The sequence below is a fragment of the Astatotilapia calliptera genome, chromosome 7 (assembly GCF_900246225.1).
Source record: "Astatotilapia calliptera chromosome 7, fAstCal1.2, whole genome shotgun sequence".
Classification (NCBI taxonomy): domain Eukaryota; kingdom Metazoa; phylum Chordata; class Actinopteri; order Cichliformes; family Cichlidae; genus Astatotilapia; species Astatotilapia calliptera.
In genome coordinates this window covers 3,285,985-3,312,938 of record NC_039308.1, presented here as the reverse complement: position 1 = coordinate 3,312,938, position 26,954 = coordinate 3,285,985, and the positions used below count along the sequence as shown (strand labels likewise).

The 26,954-nt window shown below is 40.4% G+C and overlaps 2 protein-coding genes and 1 long non-coding RNA gene across 12 annotated transcripts; 1 reads left to right on the top strand and 2 right to left on the bottom strand.

The window, feature by feature from the left end:
- Positions 1-247: 247 nt before the first annotated feature.
- Positions 248-3,055, bottom strand: LOC113025110 (uncharacterized). The gene is made up of 3 exons (XR_003272766.1): positions 1,701-3,055; positions 890-993; positions 248-755 (listed from the first exon to the last, which is right to left on the bottom strand). It is a non-coding gene; the product is annotated as an uncharacterized LOC113025110 (long non-coding RNA).
- Positions 3,056-6,137: 3,082 nt separating this feature from the next.
- Positions 6,138-9,048, top strand: myod1 (myogenic differentiation 1). The gene is made up of 3 exons (XM_026172524.1): positions 6,138-6,912; positions 7,534-7,615; positions 8,311-9,048. The coding sequence occupies exons 1-3, from the start codon at positions 6,325-6,327 to the stop codon at positions 8,538-8,540; spliced, it is 900 nt and encodes a 299-aa protein (XP_026028309.1). The 5' UTR covers positions 6,138-6,324; the 3' UTR covers positions 8,541-9,048.
- Positions 9,049-13,287: 4,239 nt separating this feature from the next.
- LOC113025109 (troponin T, fast skeletal muscle isoforms-like) lies at positions 13,288-25,462 on the bottom strand. 10 transcript variants are annotated; one of them, XM_026172532.1, is made up of 16 exons: positions 25,329-25,388; positions 23,519-23,559; positions 23,257-23,267; positions 22,675-22,683; positions 22,157-22,212; positions 22,060-22,126; positions 20,175-20,192; positions 19,509-19,527; positions 19,328-19,373; positions 19,120-19,236; positions 18,581-18,658; positions 18,138-18,251; positions 17,955-18,067; positions 17,667-17,757; positions 16,635-16,675; positions 13,288-13,604 (listed from the first exon to the last, which is right to left on the bottom strand). In XM_026172532.1, the coding sequence occupies exons 2-16, from the start codon at positions 23,536-23,538 to the stop codon at positions 13,571-13,573; spliced, it is 834 nt and encodes a 277-aa protein (XP_026028317.1). In that variant the 5' UTR covers positions 23,539-23,559; positions 25,329-25,388; the 3' UTR covers positions 13,288-13,570. The 10 variants fall into 10 exon arrangements, with proteins under 10 accessions (XP_026028317.1, XP_026028312.1, XP_026028310.1 ...); XM_026172527.1 differs by lacking the exon at positions 25,329-25,388 and adding an exon at positions 25,395-25,462 and having other exon boundaries at positions 22,060-22,212; XM_026172525.1 differs by having other exon boundaries at positions 22,060-22,212.
- Between the last annotated feature and the right edge of the window lie 1,492 nt (positions 25,463-26,954).

Below are 26,954 nucleotides of genomic sequence, written 5' to 3'. Positions count from 1 at the left end.
TTATGGCATGTACTTTTTTATTTACTTCACTCTTTTGTGTTGAACAACATTTTGTGACAGTTTTTCTGTTAAAAGCGCTCAATAAATAAACGTTACATGAAGTCAAACTGGGCTTTAGAGTAGAAAAGGACGTTCAGTCTAAAGTCTCAGGCTTCAGTCCACAAACACAACAAACCCAACAACTGTAGAGCAGTAAATCTGTAGCTCCGACCTAATCCTGTTCTCTCTCTGTGTGTGTGTGTGTGTGTGTGTGTGTGTGTGTGTGTGTGTGTGTGTGTGTGTGTGTGTGTAAAGCAATCTGCCAGCAGTGGGGGACAATGCAGTAGTTGTAGTGTTGGTGGTTTACAGCAGGCAGCAGGTGTGGAGGCTGACACCTCTGCTGTCAGTCTGCAGGTCTGGCCCTTTTTATTTTTGTTAGAATTAGAAGTCCATTATTGTCATTAATAAAAATATAAAGTAGAATTTGGTAAGACAAAGCAGTACTTGTTCATTTTTTTATTTGTCGTGTTTAAGACTTTGAAAATGAAATAAAAGATCCTCTGCCAGACCTCCTTTAGCACAGCATCACCTGGTGGAAGCTGAGCGGCCTCCTGCAGTGTGTCTGTTGCAGTGGGGTCCAGCTCAGGTGATAACTGATGTGTCTGAGGGTCAGGGGCAGCTATATCGGTGGTGTGAGTCCTGTTGACCTCGGTCCCAGGCTGACAATCAGCCTTTATTTCCTCCTGGAGACCAACCAGCCCCTCCTGTCACTCATCCTGCCGAAGTGAAACAACAGAGGAGGATGAACGGAGGGTGCTCAGCTCTGAGCCAGTGAGAGGACACAGACACAAGATGAAAAAGATGCAGAAAATTCAGAAATATGGCTGTAGGACCCATCGTCTACTCATACTTAGTTATGGCAAGTCTTGAGCCGTCTCTTTCCGAAGGTCGTTCCAAGTTTTCCTTTGGGAATTGGCTGCTTTTTCTCTCATTTTCAGTCCAATCCTTAAGTTACTTAACACCACAAAAGGACACTTAAATGAATAGATGAACCAGTGGTGTGTCTACACACACAACTTAGCAAAGTATGCTTTCATATCATGTTGATATGATAAAATGTTTATCGAATTTGAATTTTTGACTACATTTCAATCACTTCGGTTGTTACAAAAAGCTAGAACTCTATTTATGAGACAGGATGTTTAGTTAATTAAAAACATGGGTGTTCCCATCATTATATTGATTGGTACTCTAATAAATTTATATTATAGGAATTTATATTAAACCTGAATGAAAAATATTAAATCTGACTATTATTTAGTTTCCTGTCATGTAAAAATCTAACTTGAAATCAGAGCTACAAACACGTCTTCTAAGTCTTTTGCAGATCTACACTCGCTCCACCTGATTCAATAAGTCAGGGACATAAGTTAACTGTTACTGTCCGTCATATTAGTGTTTCACAGTACTTTCATTGCTCAGCTATATGAGTAGTTTATAGGATTATGTAACACATCCTTGACATGTTTCTGATGAATTGCTTTAATAAGAATCTTCTTTTATGTGACACAAACTTGTGTAGTCTCATTTTAGTGTTTTGGTGACAGGACAGCCTGTAATGTTAAGTTGTCTTTTAAAAAACTACTATTTATCATGATGCAGTAAATGAATCACTTCAGTAAAGTATTGCAGAAAAACCTGTCACATGTGGAGTCTCATACCTTGATTTTTAAGACTTGTCCTCGTATGAAGTGATTTGCTCATCAAACATCACTTTTTATCACAGTTAGTCATTAGTGGACAAGCCAGGCTCTGGTTGTGTCGATCACCCTCCGTATTTCCGACCTGCCATCTGTCGACCAGCAGCCTCCTTTGCTCCTAGCCGTAGCTTCAATACTTCACTTCAAATTTGCCAGCCGGGTACACATCACTGTCTCTTATTTCACGTATTGTTGCTACACTAACTGCTGGTCTCTTCTGTAGTTTGGGCATTTCTTCCACAGCAGCTCAAAAGTTTTTCATTTTATATAGAAACAGGTCTGAACTCATAGTCAGAGCCTCTGAGCAGGAGGATCCACATCCATGGATTTATCTATCACGCTTTTTCTACATTTTGCAATAATGCGTCTTACTGTCTATTCCACGTTTAACGTCAAACATACAGTATTTAGCAGTACTTGAGTTAATGTACTTTCTCACTTTAAGCCATGGAAAAAACAGACATTACCCGGAGGTCAGGGTCAAGAGCATTTGCTGCCCAGGGACACCTCAGTAGGCACGAGATGCCGTGATGAGCACTGCTGCTGTGGTAGAAGCCTTGTGGGTCCTGATGGCCATTTAAATTATCCAGTATGAGGAGCTGACTTGTGGATCCATTTTGAAACAATATTTACGATCTGAACTTTATCTGTGAGACAGAGAAGCTTCAGTCTGCAACTGCCTTCTCGTTTTACTCCGAGAGCAACCTCACGTTCATCCCGGAACGTCTCAGCACGAGGATTTATTTCCCCCCCGCTATCCGTCATTTTGTCAGAGCAGGTGTTTCTATCTCTGCGTTTCTTTTCTTTTTTCAAACGGCAGATATCTCATTTTAGAATGAAGCTCTTCATTTGGGGCAGGCGTTAGTGATCGGACGGAGTGAGGTGGTGGAGGAAAGGGTGAGGGTAGGTTAAACCCCCGGAGACCTGCCCCTGACTCTGGCCATAAGCCAGTCAGGGTGTACATTTCCCCCCCCCCCTGAGTTCCGGAAAATTGGCGAGATTAATGCTGTGGCAGAGGGATGGTGGTGCTGATGGCGTTTCCAGATGGCCAGTGGATTCGGCGGTGGTGGCGTTGGCGCGTCACAGCGTGGCCTCCGACCGCAGCCCCGGCTTTATGAGTCGTGTAAAATTGCTTCAGGCCTGAGGCCTGGGCCCAGTCAGCAGCAGTTTGGGACACCTTGTTATCTGTCTCTCAAATACTGTGTCCCTCCACAGGACAGCATTTCCCATTAGTTTGGTTTTTATGTTTCATTTCATTCAGTTAAAGTGCAAAGACTTCTGCTGAGGATCATTTTGCTTTGAAGTGACATAAATAACATCCCCAGACTGCTTTAAATACAGCAAGGATGCTTAAATAACAGGAACATATCATGGAGAAAGACTCAGTTACAAACACTGCAACAAAAGTGGGTCAACTTAGTTGGAGTGTCAAGTGTAAAGAAGGTCTGCCAATCTTTGATACCATATGAAAGTTTTCAGTGAAAAACAAAGTTTACGAGTCTACTGGCCTGCCTCAGAACCTTGAGCAATATGTATCGGTGAGAGAACCATGTTTTTGGAGCCTTGTTATGAAAAGAGTGAAAAATGTAAAGGTCTCTATGAGAGTGGATTAGCACAACACCAGAAGTTCAGCCTCTGGGAGCAGGAATGTGGAAATCTGCACATTAGATTCAAAAGTAGAAGTTCAGATTAGCAGAGGTGAAGCTTAGCCAATAGCTCGAGCTACACCCACCTGTATTTCCACCCACCTGTCATTCCATGTGGCCATGCACCTCATAAACAGAACTGTTTTTGCAGCAGCTTGGAAACATGTTTATTTCTGCTTCAACATTAGACATTTTAATTTCTTCATCTTTTGGCTATAGGGAGTCGCCACCATGGATCATTTGCTTCTATCCCTAGCATCTTCCTCTGTTACACCAACCCCCTGCATGTCCACTGCATCCATGATGGATGATTCAACCGCAATTCAGTTAAATTCAATTCAATGAAAATCAATTGTATTATCCAAGCACAGTTACCGACAATCAGACAAGCACTTAGCGACAGTGGGAAGGAAAAACTTCCTTTTAGCAGCAAGAAACCTCTGGCAGAAGCTCAGGGAGGGGAAAACATCGTCCATGACCAGCTGGGGATGAGGGAAGGAAGACAGGACAAAGACATGCTGTGGAAGAGATCCAGAGATTAATCATAACTAATAATTAAACACAGAGTGACAATCCCCCAGGAGGGCTCAGTGTCACCTGTTCCAGCACTAACTCTATGCTTTATCAAAAATGAACATTTTGAAGGCTAATCTTAAAAGTAGAGCTAGTGTCTGTCTCTTAGATCCACATTGGGAGCTGGTTCTACAGAAGAGGGGCCTGAGTGCTGAAGGTTTTGCCTCCCATTCTACTTTCAATATTCTAGGTACCACGAATAAACCAGCAGTCTGAGAATGAAGTGCTCTGCAGGAACACAATCCAACATATTTGTTGAATATTTGCACTGAAAGACACATCCTGGTCAAAAATGCCTCCAAGATTCCTCACAGTGTTCATGTTCTTGAAGCAAACTTCATGTGTATAAGGATCTTTCTCGGCATGAAGCTGTGCTGCTGCTCACTGATCAACGCCTCTTCACTTGTTAGTACATGTCCATCTCTATTTTCAGTCACTCTAACCTGTTCTCTAAGCAGTGTTTCTGCCTGGCCAAACAATACAAAAACACGGGAATTAGTCAATTAACTCATATTTGAAGCCTCAGATGAACATTGGAGGAACTGCAGGTTCTGGTTTTAATTTCATTTCCTTCATTATTATTTTTTTCACCCTAGAGATTGAAGCTTGGATTAAAAAAGAAAATAACGTGGAGTTTCAGGGGTCTTTGTGAATCATTTTAACTGGTGCATTGTGTATGTCACAGAACTGGAAAAAAAATGTGATAAAAAATAAAAAGTATTCTTTGCATTTTCCCCATTTTATCGCGTACTTATAGGAAAACCTACTTCAAGCATCATCTCAGCAAACAGCCTCTAACAACTGTTACCTCTGGATGAGTTCATAGCCTGCAAATTTCACCTCACGAGTAAAGAAGAGCGCGATATTCATCCTGCACACTGATGGCTGCTTCTTCGGCGCCCTCCAGCTGCTGCAGTTGTGCACTGCAGCTGCACAGCTGCCGGCGTGTTTTGGGAAAAGGGATAATGCGCATTTTGCAGTTTGTGGATGCAGCGGGTGCAGCGGTGACAGCTGAGAGGAGGAGGTCAGTCCTGGGTGCAGACAGTCGCAGGGGAAACACTGCATCTAAAAATAAACTCGGTGACATTTAAGTTGATTGCTCGGTTCACACTTTCATGCAGTATTTACACTTGAAAAGCGGCGCAGCAAAGACACGAAGCCTGATCGCTGTATGGAGACTTTCTATACAGTTGCATGAGTGATGCATCACTTATTGTGTTTTAATATAAATATATATTTGTTAATACTATTAATTGTTTTTGTGTGTGTGTGTGTTTTAAGCTGTATTTTCCCTTTTTCTTGGAGGAATAACTCTGCTCTGATAGGACGGTACAGAGGAGGTCAGAGGTTACAATTATATCTACATGCATATCTACATTCGACATATTTGTCGAATTAAATGAATAAACAAACAAATAAATACACAGATAAAATAATGAATAATGAAATATGAAATAATAATGAAATAATAAACCCATACCACATTATGACAATAATAATAATAATAATTATTATTATTAATATTAATTGTGATTTTTTTTCCTACATCAGTTATATTTAGCCTTTAATTTGTGTTTTTTTTTTGTCAACAGTTTTAACCTCCTACCACCAAGTTTAAATCTTCATTTTTTAATAATTAATTTTCAAAAATTGTTCTAATTTCCGTTCTTTGTTATTATTATAATTGTAAACGCCAGTGCATAGACACGTTTTTTACTTTGGTTTACAAAGGCGTTTTATAACTGAACTGTATATATTTTCATTTTTTATATGTTTTGTTATTAATTAACTCGAACATGTCGTCAGTCCATCTTGCAAATGAAATGCATTATAACGCCGTGAATAAAACTATTTAATTAATGACGTCATGATTCCTTAGAGGTCATTAATATTCATTCAAATTATACAAATAAAGCATGACAATGAACCAATACACAGAAAAGTATACCACATGGAATAATGACAGCTATTTAACAGATGCATATTTACTTTGCTGATATCGATACGCATTTTTTAAATGTATGTATTAAACTTACATTTCCCACACGCCCCCCGCCGTGTGCAGCAGTACATTACTGCCCTGTGAGGGGTAATCGGACACTAATTACCGTGAAGCTGTAAACCCCTCCTGCCAGCAGCTGATTGGACAGACCTCGGTGGACTCCATTATCTTGAACCCGCCCCCCACTGTCCCAGGTATAAGGGGATCCAGGTCAACGGCTGGAGGGCAGATCAGTTTGTGACAGGACTGTACATTCCCTCAAAAGCCCCGAATCCTGCTTCACATTTCAGTTCTTCCCTAAAAAAGAGAGAAAAGTTTGGTCATCACTGGATTTTCTTCTTCCTGCTGTGTTCTGGACTGAACCATGGAGTTGTCGGATATCTCTTTCCCCATCCCCACCGCTGATGATTTCTATGACGACCCCTGCTTTAACACCAGTGACATGCACTTCTTCGAGGACCTGGACCCGCGGCTGGTCCATGTGGGGCTGTTGAAGCCTGACGACTCCTCCTCTTCATCCTCATCCTCCCCTTCCTCCTCTTCCTCCTCCCCGTCCTCCCTCCTGCACCTCCACCACCATGCCGAGGTGGAGGACGACGAGCACGTCCGCGCCCCCAGCGGGCACCACCAGGCGGGCCGCTGCCTGCTCTGGGCCTGCAAGGCCTGCAAGAGGAAGACGACCAACGCGGACCGGCGGAAGGCGGCCACACTGCGGGAGCGCCGGCGGCTCAGCAAGGTCAACGACGCCTTCGAGACCCTAAAGCGCTGCACGACGGCCAACCCCAACCAGAGGCTGCCAAAGGTGGAGATCCTGCGCAACGCCATCAGCTACATCGAGTCCCTGCAGGCGCTGCTGCGCGGTGGCCAGGAAGACGGCTTCTACCCGGTGCTGGAGCACTACAGCGGGGACTCGGACGCATCCAGCCCCCGCTCCAACTGCTCCGACGGCATGGTGAGTTCAAGGAGCGACAGGTGTGAGAGAGGCGCACGGAGCCGACCATCTTTTGAATTTAGCCAAAGGAATTGGGGATATTTTACTGTCTGCTCCAACTCTTATTTTAACTGATGTTTAATATTAATTTAATTCTTTTATTATGATGAATCGAGACAAATCAAGCAATTCGTTTTTTCTCTTATTCATGACGTTTAAATCTCATGTAAAATAGTGATTTAAAATAGAATCATTTAGCTGCCTGTGTGTAACTTTTTCATTACTGGCCATTTTGTGTCAGAATCGGAACGAAGCAAATTTAGTTTCAAAGTGTCTTTAAAACATTTTCTTTCGTCTCGTCTCACCAAACACACAGGAAACAGATTTAAACCGTTTTTAGACCCCAGATGTAACAAACGGAGAGACGTGGATGGAAAAAAATAATATCTGAGTTCAGGGACTTTATTAACGTGGTATGACACAAACAGCTACCGTGACTCAACCATTACCACACACACACACACACACACACACACACACACACACACTTATTTAGATTTATTTTCTAATCACTCTGCGGGGTTTCTCTGGTGGATTCTTTAGTGTCTCTGTCAATATTTAATTTTCTCTTTTCTTCTTCAGACGGATTTTAACGGCCCCACCTGTCAGACAACCAGAAGAGGAAGTTATGACAGCAGCTCTTATTTCTCCGAGACTCCAAACGGTAAGAAATGATTTTAATACGTGTTTAAAATAAACCACGCAGTAAAGTGACGGCAGTTAGCGGGGAAAGACAAATAGAAGACGCAATAAAAGCAGCAGGCCAATAAAACAGTTGATGCTGTGCTTTCTTTGAACTGATTCTTTATTTAATTGTTTACAACGTAAAAGTTCAATGTTAATGGTAATTTTAATGTTAGGAGCAACGTATAAAAGTAAGATTATAAACCATACGCTGAATTAAAAGCTCATTTTTAATTTCAGCTGATGTAAAAAGAGAGCGTTTCTTCGTTTTTTTTTTTGTTTTTTTTTAGATCTTTTCGACAGTAAATGATTAATATATAATACAGAAGCTGAAATAGTGAGACAATATTCTGAGTTAAATTAAGCTCTGTAAAGCAGCCTAAATACAAAACAAGCGTGAGAACAATTAAACTAGATCTGTGATTAATGCTAACAACTAATTCGAAATAATTTGAAAATAAAGCTAGATTATTATTATTATCATTATTATTATTATTGGTTTGGGGTTTGTTTTGATGATGATGATGATTTGATTATGTTTTTTGTGTTTCCATAACAACAGTTTTGTCACCTTTGTCCCCCAATATGAATGATAGAAATAATTTTTTTTTTTTAAACTCATAGTAGCCTAATGATTTTTTTTTTATTTACTATGATGTCTTGTTTTTTGTGCAGGCGGTCTGAAAAGCGAACGCAGTTCAGTGGTGTCCAGTCTGGACTGCCTGTCCAGCATTGTGGAGCGGATCTCCACCGATAACAGCAGCCTGCTGCCGCCTGCTGACGGCCCAGGATCCCCACCGACGACAACTGTGCCGGTGGGTGAAGCAGGCACTGCCCCGGCGACCACTCAGGTCTCGTCTCCGACTGCCAGTCAGGACCCCAGCCTGATTTACCAAGTCCTATAGACCCTCACACATAGATATTCAACTCGGAAATTACAATAAATTAAAAAAATCCCCAAATCTTGTCAAGCCATCCAGCCATAAGAACACACACACACACACACACACTGAAAATGATTATTTACACCAGCTGAACTGAGAAACCACCACTATGGTTGATCAGCTGCTTCTTATGTATTTATTCTCTTTAGATCAATGTATGGAAGCTCATTCCTGCCAGAAAAAAAGATCAGCAGTAAAAATCATTTTAAGTGTTTTCAATTGAGTTGCCAAGAAAAAAATCCCGTGGCTGTGAGGTCTAATTAAAAGTACACATACCTAAGATTTATTTTCAGTTATTAGATATATGTTTAACAAAGGAATGATAAAATCTAGAATTACTGATTTCAAACTTATATGTAAAGAAAGATTTTTTTTAAGCGTCCAAACTAAACATCTCAATGTTTCATGATCAGATGCGGTTTGTTGATTCTACACGGAGACGCTAATAAAAGGAGGAGCCTGAAAAAAATGATTTTAAAAAGTCATAGTCAGGAGCTGAAGTCTTAATTTTGACCTTGTATGTCATACAAATGAAAAGTTGCTTTTATCATTCCAAAGTTACCTACATTAGTTAATTTTCCAAACAGGAATGAGCTTCCACAGCCACCCCAGATTCCTTTTCTTGTTTCTGAAATAAGTCGAGATCAGACCACTTAATTCTATAGTTACGTTTTAAATAGAAACCAGTTCGGTTCTTGCTGTATTTTTATTTAATTTTAAGTTATGAAAAATATTTTAAGCCTCAGCTTAGTCTTTCAGATGGATCCCCCACCTTCCCCACTCCAGCCTTCTGTGTATAGTCTAGCTGATGAAGGACGGAGGCCAAAAACCACCCATTAACATTCCTCCACTTTCGTCTATCTGAAGTCCGAAAGGCCCCAGCTGTTCGATTCCCTCAGGAGGAAAAAGGAACTACAGTAACTGTTTGACATTTTAGAAGGAAACTTGATGTAAAAGCACAAATTTCTGCAGTAAAAGCTTAACAGAATCCGGCCTGCGGGTACAGAAGTATTGTAGTGACTTTTTTTCCTCCCGTCAGTTTTGAAGTAGGTTCAGACCTCCTTCCTGTCCAAAACGGATTTTTAATTTCTTTCATTTGTCATTTCACTCACTGCAGCGGAGGACCACTTTTCTGTTTCTGTAAATATTCTGTAAATAAGAGCTGATTTGTTCCTACTGAAAGTATTAATTATGTATTTAATGTTTCTGTCTGTACGTGCTTTTGTTTGTTGTGAAAAATGTTAAACTTTATATTTATACATCTGAAAATGAGTGACAGTCTAAAGACAAATAAATGCTTATTTATACAAAATATATACATATGACTCTGACTTATGATGTCTTGTTTTTTTTTTTAATGTCCAGAATTTATTTAGAAAATTTTATAATTTTTTGTGGGAAAATTTTCAAGAAAACGTTTTCATTGCCTTGATATTTAAAATAATTGAACACATAAATTTCAAAGCAGCTGGTGGTTTTTGTCCATAAAGCTACTCATCTAAGATTACCACAAAGTAAAAGATCTCTCAGCAAAATTAGCAACATTTTAGGCACTATTGCTCCTATCAAGTCAGTGAGCTGGGATTTTTTATTCTAAACATGAACTACAGTTACAGCAACAGACATGGACGACTGGTTCCCCACACAACAACTCAATGTCCACTATGTGAAGCAGCCAAACACATGCCTGCTCCTCTCGTTAACTGAGATAAACTGCTGGCATATTTGTTTTACATCTATACTGTCCAGTCTCTCCTGGTGGACATGGCAACACGTTATTCACGGTTACATACAATTTTAGACTGATGTGGGCCAAAGCCTCGCACATACTTGCACATACTTTTCAAAAGGGCTGGGGGGAGTGGTATACGTACAAAAAACTTCAATTTTACAATGTTTATTTATTGGATGAAAAAGTTAAATGTCACCGTTATTATTGTCCGGCCGGAAACAAGCTGGGGATGTCCAAATTCAGAGGCTGCGTCCACCTGAGGACCCGGTGTTGTGCCAAAAAGTGATCGTCTGCCAAAAACTGATTGCCTGTATTTAAACTGCTATAAATAACTTGTTGGTCTATAATATGTGAAACATATGTCAAGTGTATCCCAAATGTATCAAGTCATCCTGAGCAACAAACAACATTCCTGTAACAAGGTAGAAGCCGCAATCACTTTTTGGCAGTGACTTTTATGTATCCTTTATTTATGCAGTTAAAAAAAAAATATTGTTGGCTTTAAAAATGTCTCTTTCAAGAGTAATCTGGCCAAGAGGACAAATGCAAAAATAGTTCTGTAAATATATTTTAAGTGGACAAACGGGAGCTGATTGATTATAATGTAAGTACAATAACACAGTTACAAAGATACTTGACAAACAGGTAAATTTTTAATTTGATATATAACCCCTTTGTAATACCTGTTCACCAAAGTCTATTTAGCAACATACATAACGATATTACACATAAAAAACACACGGAAACATTGGAGGTCAGTTTTTGGCACAACGCCGGCTCAGATATTTGAAGTTTACTCAGCTACTTTCTCCCTGGAAAATATGTTAAAAGTTTATTTTACGACCCAGAAAGAGTAATAAGAGCAATATTAAAACTAAGTAGATGCAGTAGTAGCCATTGTTGGAAACTGGAATTGGCTTGGCCGATATGGGATATGGTTTTTCAATTTTGTTGTCCGGGTGGAAAATCGGGAGAAATTCGGTAGAATGGTGGCTCCTGAAATTCGTGATTCTCCCGGAAAAATCGGGAGGGTTGGCATGTGGGCCTAGCATAGCCTGTAACGTTATTGTGACGGACACATTTTATGAGTGAACTTGACTTTAAGTGACTTACAGGTTTCTTTGAAAAATACTTTCTTATATCCAGGGTCTTCCTTTTTGCTGCCGTCCTCCTCTCCTCCTCGCAGGTCCAGGCAGCGCAGGCTTGCTGCTGCTAAAACTAAACAGAGCTCCCTGAAAGGCTCAGCCAATCACATTGGATGTTTGTCAAATGAGGAAGGACTCCAGCAGAGAACGTAATTTAACTCTTTCTGCACCACAAGGTGAATGAGACGTTGACAGATCGGTTTTTATCTTTATATCGGGTAAGTACTTTAGTTAAGAGTGATGGTGACTGTCACAATAACTCTGTTAACAATTATAATATTCAAGTTATTTAAATCCCTAAATGACTAATGAAGGTTTGAGCTTTAAAACGCTTCTGAACAAACACAAACATTGTCCGATGCTGTTCCTGTGACCTTGACTTACATGCTGAGGCTCTGCTCCGTGGTACACAGACCAACAGCGCCATCATGTGATTCTACAGAAGAACTGCAGCAATTGGCACCTCCAGGTTTTGGTGTGTTTAGTCCTTTGCACTGCTGCCAACATCAGCACACATGCATTTGTGTCATCACTGGTATTTGTGACTCCTCATACTTGTTTGTGTTTTTCCTTTTTGGTGAATAAAATAATGTTTAGCAATTTAGCTTGTCTTGTCTCCCGCCATTGTCACTGGCTGTGTGGCAGCTTGTGACAAAATAACAGTGAAAGTGATCTTTTTCTTTTTTCCACAAATAAATCATTTTTTCCTAATTTTTTTCTGTTCAGGAATGCAGGTAAATATCAGTAATATGAAAAAATGTAATGTGCTTTCTAAACTTTTTTCAGCTTTTCTTCTAAAACTAATAAAAATGAATAGATAATAACAATAATGATATTTAAATATAATTTTTAGTAAAGTTACAGTAAGTTTTGTGAGGTTATTTAGTAGAAAAAAAGAATATTTTACTCCTAAATATATATTGATTAGTGTGTAATTATGTCTTTAACCAAACTGATGCATTCTCATAAACAGCAGCTGGCACCTGTTTGTGAAAGCTGCCATGTTGCCATGTCAGTGGCCGAGCTGGACATCGCCGTTCCATCTTATCATGCTTTATGTATCTGACTAGATTTCAGACACATATGTAGAAAACCAAAGGCAGAGGAGACAAGAACCTGTGGGGATTTTGAATCCTGGAGTCAAATATTATTTTATAGCTGCACCTTCAGCCTCATGATATGAAGCATCATACCCGTGTTTCATTGTCATCAAAGAAGCGGAAAAGCAAAGGAAAGAGACAGTGTGACAGGCCTCTGAATAAGATGTTATCCTCTTCTGTCTTACCTCAAGCCTCATCTCCTGAACTGATGTCCGGGCTGCAGCTAACAGCAGCTAACAGCAGCTAACAGAGGCTAAATAGCAGCGGTTACCGACAGAAAAGTAGAGGAAATCCTCAACAACTCCCCTCAGCAGCACTGTCATTGGACAGAAGTGAGCTTCACTGACTCATTGACTCATATCAGACTCATGTCACAACATTTACAGCCTCCTCCAGAGTAGCTGGACAGATTGACTGCGGTAAATAACGGAATGTTCCTTGCATTAAATTCAACATTTAATATGCTTTCATAAGCTCCTATCTTAGATTAAAAATAAGATTTTTTTTTATATAAGTAGTATTATATATAAACTGGTTTCCCTCCCTCAGTTACAAATGATAATGTGCATACTGATCACTTGCAAAACCTAAAATATTTGGAGACTCTGATAAAAGCAGGGCCTCTGTTTCCTGCCGGGTCATTTAACAGTGTTGAAGAAACGACTTTAAAATTACACATCTAAAAATACTGAACTTTATTGATTTACTAAAGAACAACAGATCTACAGACATGGCTTGAAGTGTCACACTTTATTTACAAAAATACTGAGAACCAAACAGTCGAGGGTGAGGAAGCGTGACGGCAACAAAGTTTAATGGTTTTTATTCCTACTGAAGAGCAGCTAAAGGCTCCTGGTTGCATGTTTCATAGTGTGGTTGGTTGGCTGCAGGGTAAACCTCAGCATTACAGGCTTCTTCTGAGCTAAGACCTTTGCCACAGCGTGCATTGCTTCATCAGGCATGTGTCCGAGATTATCCTGGTTTGGTTTCTGAGCACTGGCGGGCCGAGTTGATCTACTTTCTGCGGCGGGCGGCTCCCTTCTTGCTGCTGTAATGCGAAACGCAAAGAAATTGGACATATTTCAGAACTTTGAGCTGTTCTCACATTGTGCGATGCCGTCGATGCTGATTTGCAAATTTATACTCAAACTCAAACTTCAGAGAACAGCAGTGAACAGCTCAAAGACTCCTTTGTAGAAGTCAAGCACGAGGAGAGTGCAAAAACATGTTTTGCATCATCACATATGAAGCTGAGAGCATTTCACTAGCTGCAAGCATGTTTGTCCAAAATCTCTTGAGGAAACTGGCTGCTTAAAATAAAAATCTCTTCTCAGTTAAAGAAACGGATGGGTGTGTTTTTATCCAACCGTACAGATTTAGATTTTTGTTAAAATTTTGTGCAGCAATCATTCAAAAAAGTAACTGAAAATATTAAAATTATCTTTTTGAGATATGAAAAATATCTTAATTCAGAAAAAAAACATGAAAATCCTCATAAATTGTTTAGGGTCTGTTTAGTGTATGTTTTGAGTGGGATTTTGGAAGCAGAAAAAACAACCCAGGAAATTCAGCTCGCATGCACAACTCATGCTGTACTTACCTGCATGGGCTTAATTAATCCAAAGGCACTACCTCAAATCCATCCCCTTTATTTTCGATCGTGTATGCACCGTTACAGTCGTGTTTGCTCTAATTAAGACCTGTGAGTCTGTGAGAAGCTCAGGCCTTAGACTGCTCGAAACGTCCAGACAGTTTTTTTTTCTATACTTAATAAAGAGCATATTTCCCAAATATGGTCAACGTAGGCACGCAGCTCAGTATGTAAGCACCAAAGCTCCGCCCACCTGCTGCCAGAAAGAAAGCGAATGCAACTGACATATCGTGAAAGGTTTCATGTGTCATGTTTGATGTCTTAGGGTGAGTACTTAATGTTCAGGGTAGAAGCGTGATGATGCAGCTGCACCCTTCTATTAAACACCTCTGCATTAAGTACTTGTGCTCATTAGTCTGGCTGACCAACAGAGTCCAAACAACATGACAGCTGAGATGTTTTTGGCCTGTGTCTGGACCGGGATTGGAACTGAACCATCTGTGGCATGTTACTGAGGTGTTCTTGTGTTTACTGTATGATTATTACTGTTTGAGGGATAAAACTAGTAGTCTTCTATCTAAAATTCATCATAAGATGCATGCTTGATTTTCTAAGACCTTTTCATGTCATTTTATAATGTTAATGATAAATTAAATGGTTAGGGTCAAGGCTAGGGTGTTATCACTGAAGGGTCTAAATCAGGGGTAGGCAACTCCAGGCCTCGAGTGCCGGTGTCCTGGAGGTTTTAGATGTGTCCATGATCCACCACAGCTGATTTAAAGGGCTAAATGACTCCTCAGCATTTCTTGAGGTTCTCCAGAGGTCTGGCAATGAACTAATCATTTGATTCAGGTGTGTTAACCCAGGGTGGGATCTAAAACCTGCAGGACACCAGCACTCGAGGCCTGGAGTTGCCTACCCCTGGTCTAAATTGACACGGAAAACAAATAATGCACTGTGATAACTCAGCTGTTATTCCTGCACACACAATAAAAGGCTGCTCTCTTAGACACTAAAATTTCCCTGCAGGGTGTCTAGTGTTTCATAGCTTGATGTACTCTGTCCCTATTAGTTTTCAGCCTTAAACCAACATGAACTGTCTCAGTGTGATGACAGTTATGTCTTTCCGAGGGGAGAGTTATCACATTATCACGTTATCATGTGGAATTAAATTAAGTTATACTTTGGGGGGGATTATTGGGTGCTGGCGAAGTCAGCAATGACAATACTCACTGCTTCTGCAACTCATCAATGCGAATCCTGTACGTGAGAACCTGGAAATGACACAGCAGCAGCTTTAACTTGCAGCAGGATACCTTTACCTCGGAGAACGACTCCTTCAGCTGAACGGGCTCAGTGGGCTGAAAGCTGCGGGCCAAAGCATCATGGGAAACCAAGGCAGCGCCGTGCATAAGAATCTTTTTGTTACCCAGAGTTTCTTCTGTCCTGTGATGTCACCAAATTAAGCACGTCTGCTGTGGTTTCCCACAAAGGAGCACAAACATTTAATTCCCCTTTAGCTCAGCTGTGAAACCTCACCAAACCCTGACTTACCTTTATGCTCGCTCAAACACATAGCTGAGGCTGTGTGATGTAAAACTGAGCATCACAGTCACTCAGCACCACCTTTACAGACACTTCAGATTATTCATCTGCTTGCAAACAGAGAGTTTGAGTCCAAAACTGGCACCGTGTTCATCCAGTTTCTCTTTGTTTCACCAACGTACAAGCAACTGTGGCTTACGACAAATATTGGAGTTTTACTAATTTAAAAGTGCGGTTGCAGTTCTCTGCAATGCATCCATTTAACATTAAATGCATGACATTAGATGTATATTTTACTATAATGCACAAATACTTCTACACGATCTGGAGTTGAACAACCAAACTTGGTATAGAGGCGCTTCTTGGGCCTATAAAGACTCTTGCCAAGCGTCTAAACGACATCTACCACCCCTACCTTTTTCTTTATTTTTCTCAGTAAAATATCTTATTTTTCTTTGCAGTTGTCACCTGCAAAACAGGTCAAACAGTACAGTAGCATAGTCATGTAGTAGTTACAATAATATAAACAGAGAGCTCTTGTGCTAATATAGAGGCTATAAATAGATTTATATATAGATATTATATACAGGTAAGCCCATTTTTTAAAGTATATGCAGGCAGGACCTCTGTCCACATTTAAACTCACTGAATATAAAATCAGTTCCAGTCATTTTAAGACTGGTTCTCTGAGATCCTTGTTTTAAAAAAAACAATCCTGGCAAAAAGTTAAAACCCCCACTCTTATTCATAAGAGGTTCCTGGAATCCCATGAGCACGTGTCACCTTTTGGAAACAAACTCCTCCGTCCTCTTTTGTCTTTCTCGCTTTTTAATCAGGTGGTGTGTTGTTTCCTATGTCAGCCAGCGGGGGCGCTCTGCTCTGACTTTCCCCGTGCTAACATGCAGGGAGCCGGCATGACTGCTGCTCAGCTGCACTACTTACAATTTACTGAGCTCCTCGATTCTCTTACGCAGGGTAGTAACCTGGAGGAAATCAAGAGTATATCGAGGGTTCAAATCCCGAGGTGACCTTGGGATGCCAACCTCATCAACCAAAACCAAACTACAACAAACCTGGCACGTCTGAAGCACCGAGTCATTTGTGCTCTTAACTTTAGACTATTTATGACTATTTATCTATATTATTAAATGGTCAAATTTAATTTAATCAAGATAATTTGAGGTAAAGTAAAAGTCTGTAAATAAACATAATGTTTAACAACAATCAAGTAGATAAAAGTTCAACAAAAGCAAATTTGTGTCCTCTGTAGCTGAATGTTTATTATATACTAATTATTAATTTGCATGTAACCAATGATTAATTATTGTATGTAAAAAATTAATAATTCATTATATACAATAATTGATAATATAATTTGTTGCATAAATGATTACTTACATATATGATTTCTTAAGTCATAAAAAATATTAGGTGTCCCACAAATCTTTGGATTTAGTGAACTATAAAAAAATCAAGAGAATCAAGTAAATAAGAACAAACTAGTAGTGAAAGAAATCCCACCTTCTGGTTTTTATGAAATTGTAATGAAATATTTTCAATGTAAAATGTCCTAAAAACCTTAAATTTTTTAAAAACATAATCATATTTTAGCATTCAGTTCAAAACATGTTTAGATTAATGTCAGGATAAACTCATCAACTAATTATGGGAATAAACCAAAAAAATGTGATAAAATATATGGAAAGATAACTTTTTGTCTCATATAAAAGGGAAAACCCAGAAAATGAAATAACACATTTTAAACTGAAATCAAAGAAAAGCAGGAAAATAGTTTTATGGTATTTAAATAAGTATTAAATAATTCAAATGAAAGAAATGTAAAATATTATGCTTTTCTCATCCCACTGACCTCTCTCAAACCCGTCTTATTGTTCTTGTCTAAATGCATGAAATTGGCTGAGAAGTTCTCAGTCAGAGACGCCATCGTGGGCGCTCACGAGGACGCCGTCTCACCTCGTACTTCTGCCTCTTCAGTCTCTCCGTGTGGTCGAACTTCTCAGACTCCAGCTGGGTCATCCAGTCATGCAGCTCTTTGATCTTTTCCCTGCAGCAAACACAAGAACACAAATAAACCAAGCAGTTCTTCTGACAGGTGGATTTTGCTTCTGGCACATTCAGTTCCTTGTCTTTACTTTGTTGAGGTTTTTCACCATTTTCTAGGACATTTCTAAGACGTTCAAACTATTTTACACAGGCGTAAAAGTCTAAGGTTATAGTTTTAGTTTCACAGCCGAGTCGTACTTCAGCTTATCCTCGTTCAGATGGTCGATGTTCAGCTGCTTGCGCCTGGCGGCCAGGATCTTCTTCTTCTTCTCCCTCTCAGTCTCTTTCTTTCCTCCTCTCTTCTGGTCAGCCTGTTTGGACAGATGCAGGTCAACAGCTGATCCCATAGACACGTGTGTGTCTGTCTGCATGTATACTGACTCTCTGCAGGTGACTGCTGTACTGGGAGCCCATGCTGGACAGAGCTGACTTCTTCTTGGCATCATCATCTGCCTTCTTCTTGGCATCAGCCTCCTCTCTGATCCGCCTCTCCTCCTGATTTGACAAAAAATACCTCAGAGTGAGACCTCTGCATCCACCACCCGCTCTCTGATCGTCCCTGGTAACCACCAATTTGAACAGAGTACTTACAACATCGGGTCCCAGGACTAACATTAGCTGCACTTATTCATCCTGAACCTGGAAAAACTGGCTTTAAATACTTTGCTGCCTACAAATGGAAGTCACAAGAAACTCCAACTACGTTCGTTCTTTTCAAGGGAACATTTTAAAAGGTTATATTTATATATCTGCACCAAGACATTTTGTCTTTGCTCCATATATTCATATAGCAGTCACATTTTCATAGTTTGAAAATAACACACCTCACGTCTGGCCTGGCGCTCCTTTTCCTTCTCAGCGCGGACCCTCTGCTGCTCGGCCCTCTCGGCACGACGCTTCTCCTGTGGGACAGGAGCAAACGTTGGGTTAGAAAACAAAGATAACTCACACACCACACAGTGAGTGTCCTTGTTTTTGCTTTGTATCTCTACTAAGATAATTGAAAGATTTTTTTAATTACAAAAATGTAAAAATTAAAAATATAGTTTTTTATTGTTCCCATGATATTTTTTAGTGTTTTTATTGTTGATGTTTTGTCTTTTCTCCATTTGATTTGTGTCATTATCAGCTTGTCTGTGAGCCAAATTTTATTTAATAAAATGAATCACATTGAGAAGACATGCAGAGCCAGCAGAGCTCAGCCTTTAGAAGCCATTCCTTGGCCAGAAATGAGAGCCAGTCACCAACTGCAAAAGGCAGGAAGTATTTCCTGTGTGGATGAATTATTGTGGAAGGCTTTTTGCAATTTTCCAGTTCCATGGAAATATGAACAGATAAAACTACCCATTAGCTAAATACTTACAATCCTCTCCTTGAGGGCGATCAGCTCCTCCTCCTCCTTCTTCCTGTGCTCAAAGTGAGCATCGATCAGGGCCTGCAGCTCAATCAGATCCTTGTTCTGACGTTTCTTCTGGATGTCCTGTGGGGCGGATCAACAGAAGCAGTATTCAGCTGTGCAAAGAAACACCCGGAAATGAACAAAATCTCTTCTACACTGCAGGCGGACTTACATCAAAGTCCACTTTCTCACCGTCTGGGATTTTTGGGGCGGTGGGCCTGCAAGAGAGCGTGGGGGTTTTGAGTGTACTGGCACACTAATTGGAACCTTTCTTTGTCTTTTTTGCCCAAATAACTCCGATTTAAATGTCTACAGGAATCATTTCAAGTCAGACTACATAAGAAGGAACTTACTTGAACTTTGGCTTCTCCTCTGCAGGTTAAGAAGTGAAGAGGGGATGAGTGAATTTCACCAGATTAGAAAGAAAACAGATTATTTCACTAAACCCAAGCATTACTCAGTGTGGCTTTGGATCAAGGTGACAGATTAGACAGTTTAAAAGGATAGGCTATTCACTTTTTAAGTTAGGGTTAGAACAACAGTCAAATAAGAGCAAACATGTATTGCAAACAGTTTAAACAGGTGTGCAGTTAAAGTAAACCTGAATTGTTAACGTTGGTCTTTGGTTTCACACTGATACAGAGAATATGTCTTTTTTTGTTTTTGGCTTGACCCCAAGCAAAACATTTCCCTGTTTCCTTCATTTATCTGAACCCAGATTCTGGCGGCTTCATGCCATGCAGATGACAAGTGGCATAGCAAGAGTGTGGGGTTGCTGTGCAGTGAAGCACGTGTTAGCATTTCATATTCATTCACCCTTCCTTCTCCACTAGTGGTTCCAAATTTTTCACCTTCATATTTGGATGCCAATTAGGGCCAGCGCTCCTGGATTCACACAGACAGGTAAAATTTGGACAGACAGCAGGCGTTCCCTGAGTACAGATGTCAGACCTGGACACTGTAGTCCTTCCCAAAACCAGAATGACAGATTTAAGATTGAAGTTTTTAAATCTACATACCTTCCTCTTCAGTGGGGTCTGCATGCAGCAGGCATCCAAAACAAAAAGCAGAACAGAACAGCATTAGCGGGAAGCCTGGGAGCTGCAAACTGTACAGAGTCTAACTAAGGCACACAGCTGATCTACTCAAGCTTAGCATGTTTAAAAAAAATAAAGAAACTGGTTACCACAATCAACTGATTAAGAAAGCCAGCTGCTTATAAGGGCAAAGTTTTACCTTTACTTCGATAACTAAGATGGTAAAACAGTAGTTCAATTTGTACTGAATCACATTTATGTATACGGTAATATTTTTCATGTTAGCTTTAAATTACAAAAGAAAACAAACAAACTGTTTACTAAAGTTATAGAAGGGAATAAGCTGTCAAAAAATCCAAACTTATTCATATTTCTACTGAAGGGGTTGAGATAAATACATCCCTTAAATATTAATTGATCATTTATGATTGGCTGCACCAAGTCCTTGTTTTTATCGAGGTCTCAGCTACACCTTACCCTGCATTCACCCTTTTCACCATAGAGGCTGGACTGAGAAGATATAGGGATATGTACGTAGTTTTAAAACAAATTAGCATGTTTTATTTTTGGCATGTTTTGGCATATTTTTTGCATGTTACATGATTGAGCAGAATACAAGATTAAGAGGAAGATGAAAAATGAGTCTATTTTTTAAAATCTTTTTTTCCTCCTATTAGCACTAAGGGTTGTCTTCCCACAGGGAGCAATCAGATGTAGCCTATCCTGCAGGTATGGTACCAATTTTATCCAATTTTTAAATCCTATCAAAGAGAGTAATTGGTTGCATGTTGTGCAGTAGTAAACACAGGGTTGAAATAAAAAAAAATCTATTTTCTATTTTTCTATTGGTTGTCTTAGATTTTTCAACTCTCAAATGATTTTGTGGTAATATTTTAGCATACAGTGAGCTAGGCTAGTGGAAAAGCCACCTAGCAAGAACTGTAAAATCATTTGTTACTAAAGAAGCAGATGCAAATTTAATGGTGTTTAGAAAGATAACTCCAAAAACATGTCCCAGCTTCTCAAAGATAACATTTTTAGAATGGAGAGCTAATGGAAAGTTAAAGTATTAGCACAACTCTATTAGCTATAGCTGAAGGAGTGAGCTTATTAGCATGTTTTCACTTTCTGACCATAGTAGTTCAAACATAGCATTTTCAGCTTCTGCATGAACTCATGAACTCATTCTCTGAATTCATGTGGAGGTAAAAGAAAGGTAGTGTTAGCTTAACATTAGCAGACATGGAGAAGGTATAGACCAATCTCACAGCAAAATGTTCAGTGCTAAGTGTTCAGGATACAAACATGTTGTGTGTTTACAATACAGGGTGTATAACTGTGGACATTTTTTGTGGGAAAAGAAGTTGGGAAAAGGCTAAGTCTGTCTAAAATTAACCAAATGCTTTTAGTTTGCAAACATTGAAAGAGCATAGAAAAAAGTGCGGGTGTGAATGGGTGAAGAGGCAAGTTGTGTAAAGTGCTTTGAGTGCTCAGATAGAGCTATATAAGAAGCAGACCATTTACCTTTTACCATAACCAAAGGGTGATTGAACATAAACTAGAAATGACAGTAAAGTCAAATATAAATAAACTCAAGAGGTTGAATGTCATGTCAACTTTCACTGAAAGACTTTAGGGGCTTTTCAACAATCATGTCTTGTGGAGTTACATGTATACGAACATAATTACATGTTTAAAGCCTTTATTGTGACACTCATGGGGACCAGCATTGCTCCTGCTCATTTTGCAGTGAGACTGGGCTGCACATCAGGGTTAGTTATATCGAACTAACTGGCTGTAGCTGCCGGAGCGCATGTGACGCCTGGGAAAGGATCCAATACCCTCTTCCCCCCTTCATGCCACATACCTTCAGGCTCAGGCTCAGGTTCTGGTTCTGGTTCTGGTTCTACCACTGGTTCTGGTTCTGGCTCTGGCTGTGGTTCTGGCTCTGGCTCAGGGGCCACCTCAGGGGCCACCTCAGGGGCCACCTCTACCTCCACTACTACCTCCTCTTCTACAGCTACACAACATGCAGCGAGTCAAAAGGGGAGAGGAAGGGCAGTGAGAGGGTTAATGGAAGCAGGAGAAATGGAAGAGGGGAGGAGGCGGTCAGTGGATGAAAGGAGGAGATGTGAGATATGAGATATGAGGAGGTTCGTGGTGAGGCAGTTCAAACGAACTGTCACCGGATGATGCTAAAGCAGGTGAGACCGCAAGCAGTTACAGGAAAGAAAAGGTCAGTCACTCATTGATGAAATGTGATCGATTCCTGGAAATACCTGCACTGCAATTGGATGCAGTCAAAGACAAAAGAGAGATTCTAACCTGTCGCCAACCAACTTTGTTTACAACCTGTGTCTTCACTTATCTCAGGTTATGTTAGAGTTAACTAGCATGCCACAAAAACCTGTTCAGGGACGACTAACAAATTAGTATCAGTGACGTGAGACTTATCATCCGGAGTCTGGAGGTTGTGTCTTACCATCGTATTCTTCACGTCCGTCCGAGAAAGAGAGGAGCAGAAGAACATTATCAAAAGATCCCATATGTACCCATTTTTGACAGAATACAAAAGCAAAATGTGGGTACACTGGGGATCCATGCTAAGCATACACAAAACAGTCCTCATGAGCTGATTGGAGCAAAACTTCCAAGTTGTTTTCAAAGTGTGTTCAGCTCAGGAGGACTGCACATTTGCAGATTGTCATGCAGAGCTGCAGGACTCTCTGCCAACAGGACTGCGCCGCTTTATGCGATTTATGTTTCTAAAAGTTTATATTTTAATCTCACAAAGCATAAAAGGCACTGTCCTGTTGTCAGTGCTGGTGTGGTCATTTGCTTGAAGGAGAGAGAGCATTATTGCACAACTTGAATCTGGAGGAGTCAAGCCAAACCTGCAATTTGTCCAGTTCAAATAACTCTCTACAGGGGATGGAAAGTCAGTTAGACAAGATTCAGAAGTAATCCTGGGCCTTTAGCATGGAACTCCCGACTGTACCTGGACCTAATTTTAGGAGTGGATCATTTTTTTAGATATATAATCAGGAGTGGTGGTGCTACTTACCCTCGACCCCACTGCAAGACAGAACACAAAGGAATGCTTAGAATTGTTGCAGCTCATCAAAATCAAACATGAAAATTTGTGGTTTACAGTGAAAACGGCTATTTGACTAAATCATCTTAGCTCAGGATCTTCTTTATTAGTGTTGTCCAGCAATTTAAGATTCTAGCTCACAAAAAGGCCTTAAGTCAAACGTTTTTTGGCCAATCTACTGCTAGAAGATTAAAATCTTAGAATTTGTGAATAAAAATGAGGGTTGACTTACACTTCCTCTGTGTCGGACATGATGACAGTGGACTTTGCAACCTGAAATCAGAAGAGAAAACAGAAACTTTAAGTGTGTGTAAGAAGCGACTGCCCAGCCTGCATGTATTTATAACTCAGGATTAAGTTGCAGATGTCTTAAATATGTCTCAGTGGCTCCACCCAGACCATACCTCACCCTGCCTGCCTGCACAGTTTTCTCCAACACCTCCACAAAATAATAATGTATACATCTTTGAGTAGAATTATTTAGAAATGATTGTCAATAAAATTTATCTTGCATGTTGCATTAAAGGCATTCCTAAGATCTGTCGCTTCCAAATCTTCTTCAGTTTATAATTAGACTGTCGACTGAAATTTGAGCCTCAGGGCTGAATTTGCTTCTCTCATGATAAGTGAGAAGGAAGCCAAACATAGATTTATGCAAATAGTCTTTTTTCCAGCTGCTCAGAGGATAGATGTTGGGCTGCTGTCGGGTGAAAAAAAGAAACCTTAAAGAAACTTAAATCTTTTCCATCACCATGTGTCAAAGAATAAAGGATGCTGCCACTCTACAGTCATCAACAGTATCCTGATCCTGCTGGAAAATCCCGGTTTGGATCTAAGATCTAATCAAAAGCCTGCAATGATAAACACACATGACCTGGATTTATGCATGATTTAATTTCCCAGTGATTAGATTTCGGATTAGTTGCCCATTGGCCTCACTAGCGTGAGACCACCATGAAGGCGTCCGACATCACAGCTATTTCCAAGAGACAGCTGCACAGGTCCCACAGATCCAGTTTCAGTGCACCCACTGTTAAAGATTGGGTTCCTTCTCCTGGACCACAACCCATCATTCCACCTTCATTTCCTTATCAGGCTCTCCTCTCACATGGTTCCTTCAATCATCCTTCTGAGGATCCCTATCACCTGGGGGAACTTTGCTCAAGAATTAAAATAAACCCAGGAAGGCCGCCTTGAAGGTCTAATTCCCAAATGTCATAAATTCCAAGCTCGGTGTAATGACAAAATGACGATTCCTTTACATCCACTCGTGAGCCCCTCGGCTCCTGTTCGAGATGATAAACTGTTTATCCTCAAGCTATGTGAGGTTCAGTTTGAGAACATGCCACGCCCTTTCACAGCTTCACCAAAATGTAACGTAAATAAGAGAAAACCTGCAATCCAGAAAAGATCTGAGGTCAAATACCAAAAACAACAACGGGATTAGTCGCCGCAGTTCTCGTGGTGTTATATAACTCGTTAGTGTCACCTTCTGTCTCCTGAAGCGGAAAGCTGCTTCAGAGGCTTTAAGCCAACTGTAAATCCCAAAGGCATGAACCCCCACTGGGTCACTGGACTCAAACCAAACAGCAACAGGAACAACAACAAAGTCCAGCTGCTTGTCTGGTGAGAACCTAGAGAACTTTCAAATGTCTGAAACATCAGCTGAGGATTTTAGATAGATTACAAACTTGCTAAAAAGTAATCCAAAGGCTGAGCTTCTTTTGGGTGCTCACAGATACAGAAAGGCACTAAACACAAGTTGTTTACCAAGGTTTCAGGCACTCAGCACCGTCAAACACTGGACTTCATTAACAGGGTTCAAACACAGAAGAGGGAGGCCTTTTTTACTCCGAGATCCACTATTAATTGTTTCCTTCTCACACCTGCCCTCAGCAGCAGCCTCTGCTACTCATGGCAGTGATTTTAGCACATGTGGACTCAACTGTCCTGAGGCTGGGTGATGTTTGGGGGACATTAGGCCTAAACCTGAGCTTCCTCGCTACCATTCACACTCTCATTCACTCCCCTTACTTCCTTACCTCAGAAAAGCTGAAAGAAACGAGCTCCCGCTGGCCAAGACAGGCTGTAAGGTTCTGCAAACTTACCGCGCTGATTATGTCCTTCTGTTATAGTGATACTCGATCCGCTCGGCCTCCCTATTGGCCAAAGAATGAGCTCAGAGGCGAGGCCGTCCACCGTGGCAGAACATGGTCCACGCCTTTGCTGCCCCCACCTCCTTCCTCTGGCACTCAATAAGGAGATGGATGGGTCGAGTGCTAAGGAGGGAGGCTCAAGTTTGGAGAAGGGGACAGCCAAAATGACCCCAGGATGCTATTCTGGGGCTGCTGCATTAGGCAAGCAAATTTCATCTGAGAGCGAGAGATGTTGGACGTCAGGGAAGCGAGGCAGGTGGTGTTTCTGATCCTCCCACAGAAGTCTGGGACACATAAACATAATGTACAGCATACTTGTGCGAGCATGAGAAGCTGAGAGATTTGTCAGTTCAAGCTGTAAATCCAACATGTTGAACCACCTCTTGTTTTGAGGCTTTGATTCGCTGGTTTAAAAGAATCAATCTGACGGACAAATATAGTCCTGCTAAACAGTGGCTCTGATTCAGATCGTTTTTCTGACTGCAGTAGCCCAGAATGCAAAAGCAAATACTAGATGGAAATGTTTTGCCATCACTAGTGCATGGAAGTATAGTTAAATTTAATGATATAAATATTTAAATTACTACTTAATTAAATGCGACTTATGTGCTGAACTTGTGTGTCTCGCTTAGTTATGTAATTTATTCTGGGTCAGGGCTTCTGTGTTTCTGTGGGACCTTTGAGTTAAGCGACATTAAATTATAGATGAGTGAGAGCTGCATTCTTATATCCTCCAGAAATCATCTCCAGTCTGAACTGTGATGACTGTCTTTCCATTCAGCTGTGAAGTCTAAATAAGCTGCTGCAGGAACCCTTCAGTAAAGTCTCCACTAGTATATGGTCACACAGATACTGACAGAGCCTGCAATTTCCTCCAGGGGGTGCTACAGTAACAAAATTAAGGACACAGAGAGAAGATTTGGTTACCTGCGTATGTGGGAGGTTCAAACCATCAGTATCACGAAAACACAAACAGATGAAACTTCATCAAGGATTTTATCTTTGATTTTGTTGATGCAGAGTTACAATTTACCTGACCTCCCTGCTGGGTAGAAACAAATGTAATTAATGACAAATATGATTAAATGCTTTTTTTATATTAGCTTTAAAAACACACAATTACAAAATCCTTGTAGGATAAAATGTACATATTGCATACACATCCCAACCTTATGATGCATGACTGTAAAACAAGTAGAAGATGTAAAAGGTATTTATGTTAAATTTAACTAAAGCTCTTAACAGAAGAAAACTAACCACCCTGGCTTCATGTTGGAAACATTTATGTACTGTTTTTAAGTGATCTCAGCTGAAGTCAAAAATCAGGGCTGGGCTGTAATTTCATGTAATACAAATTTGTAACACAAGATGGCGAAACAAGTCAATCTAACATTTATTGCCCAGGTAAGTCACTGAGAATTCATTCATTCTTCCTAAAACAGCAGCAGCACACATCAGGAAACATTTCAACACACCAGTGTGGTAAAACAGCGCCCCCGTTGGTGACATGTT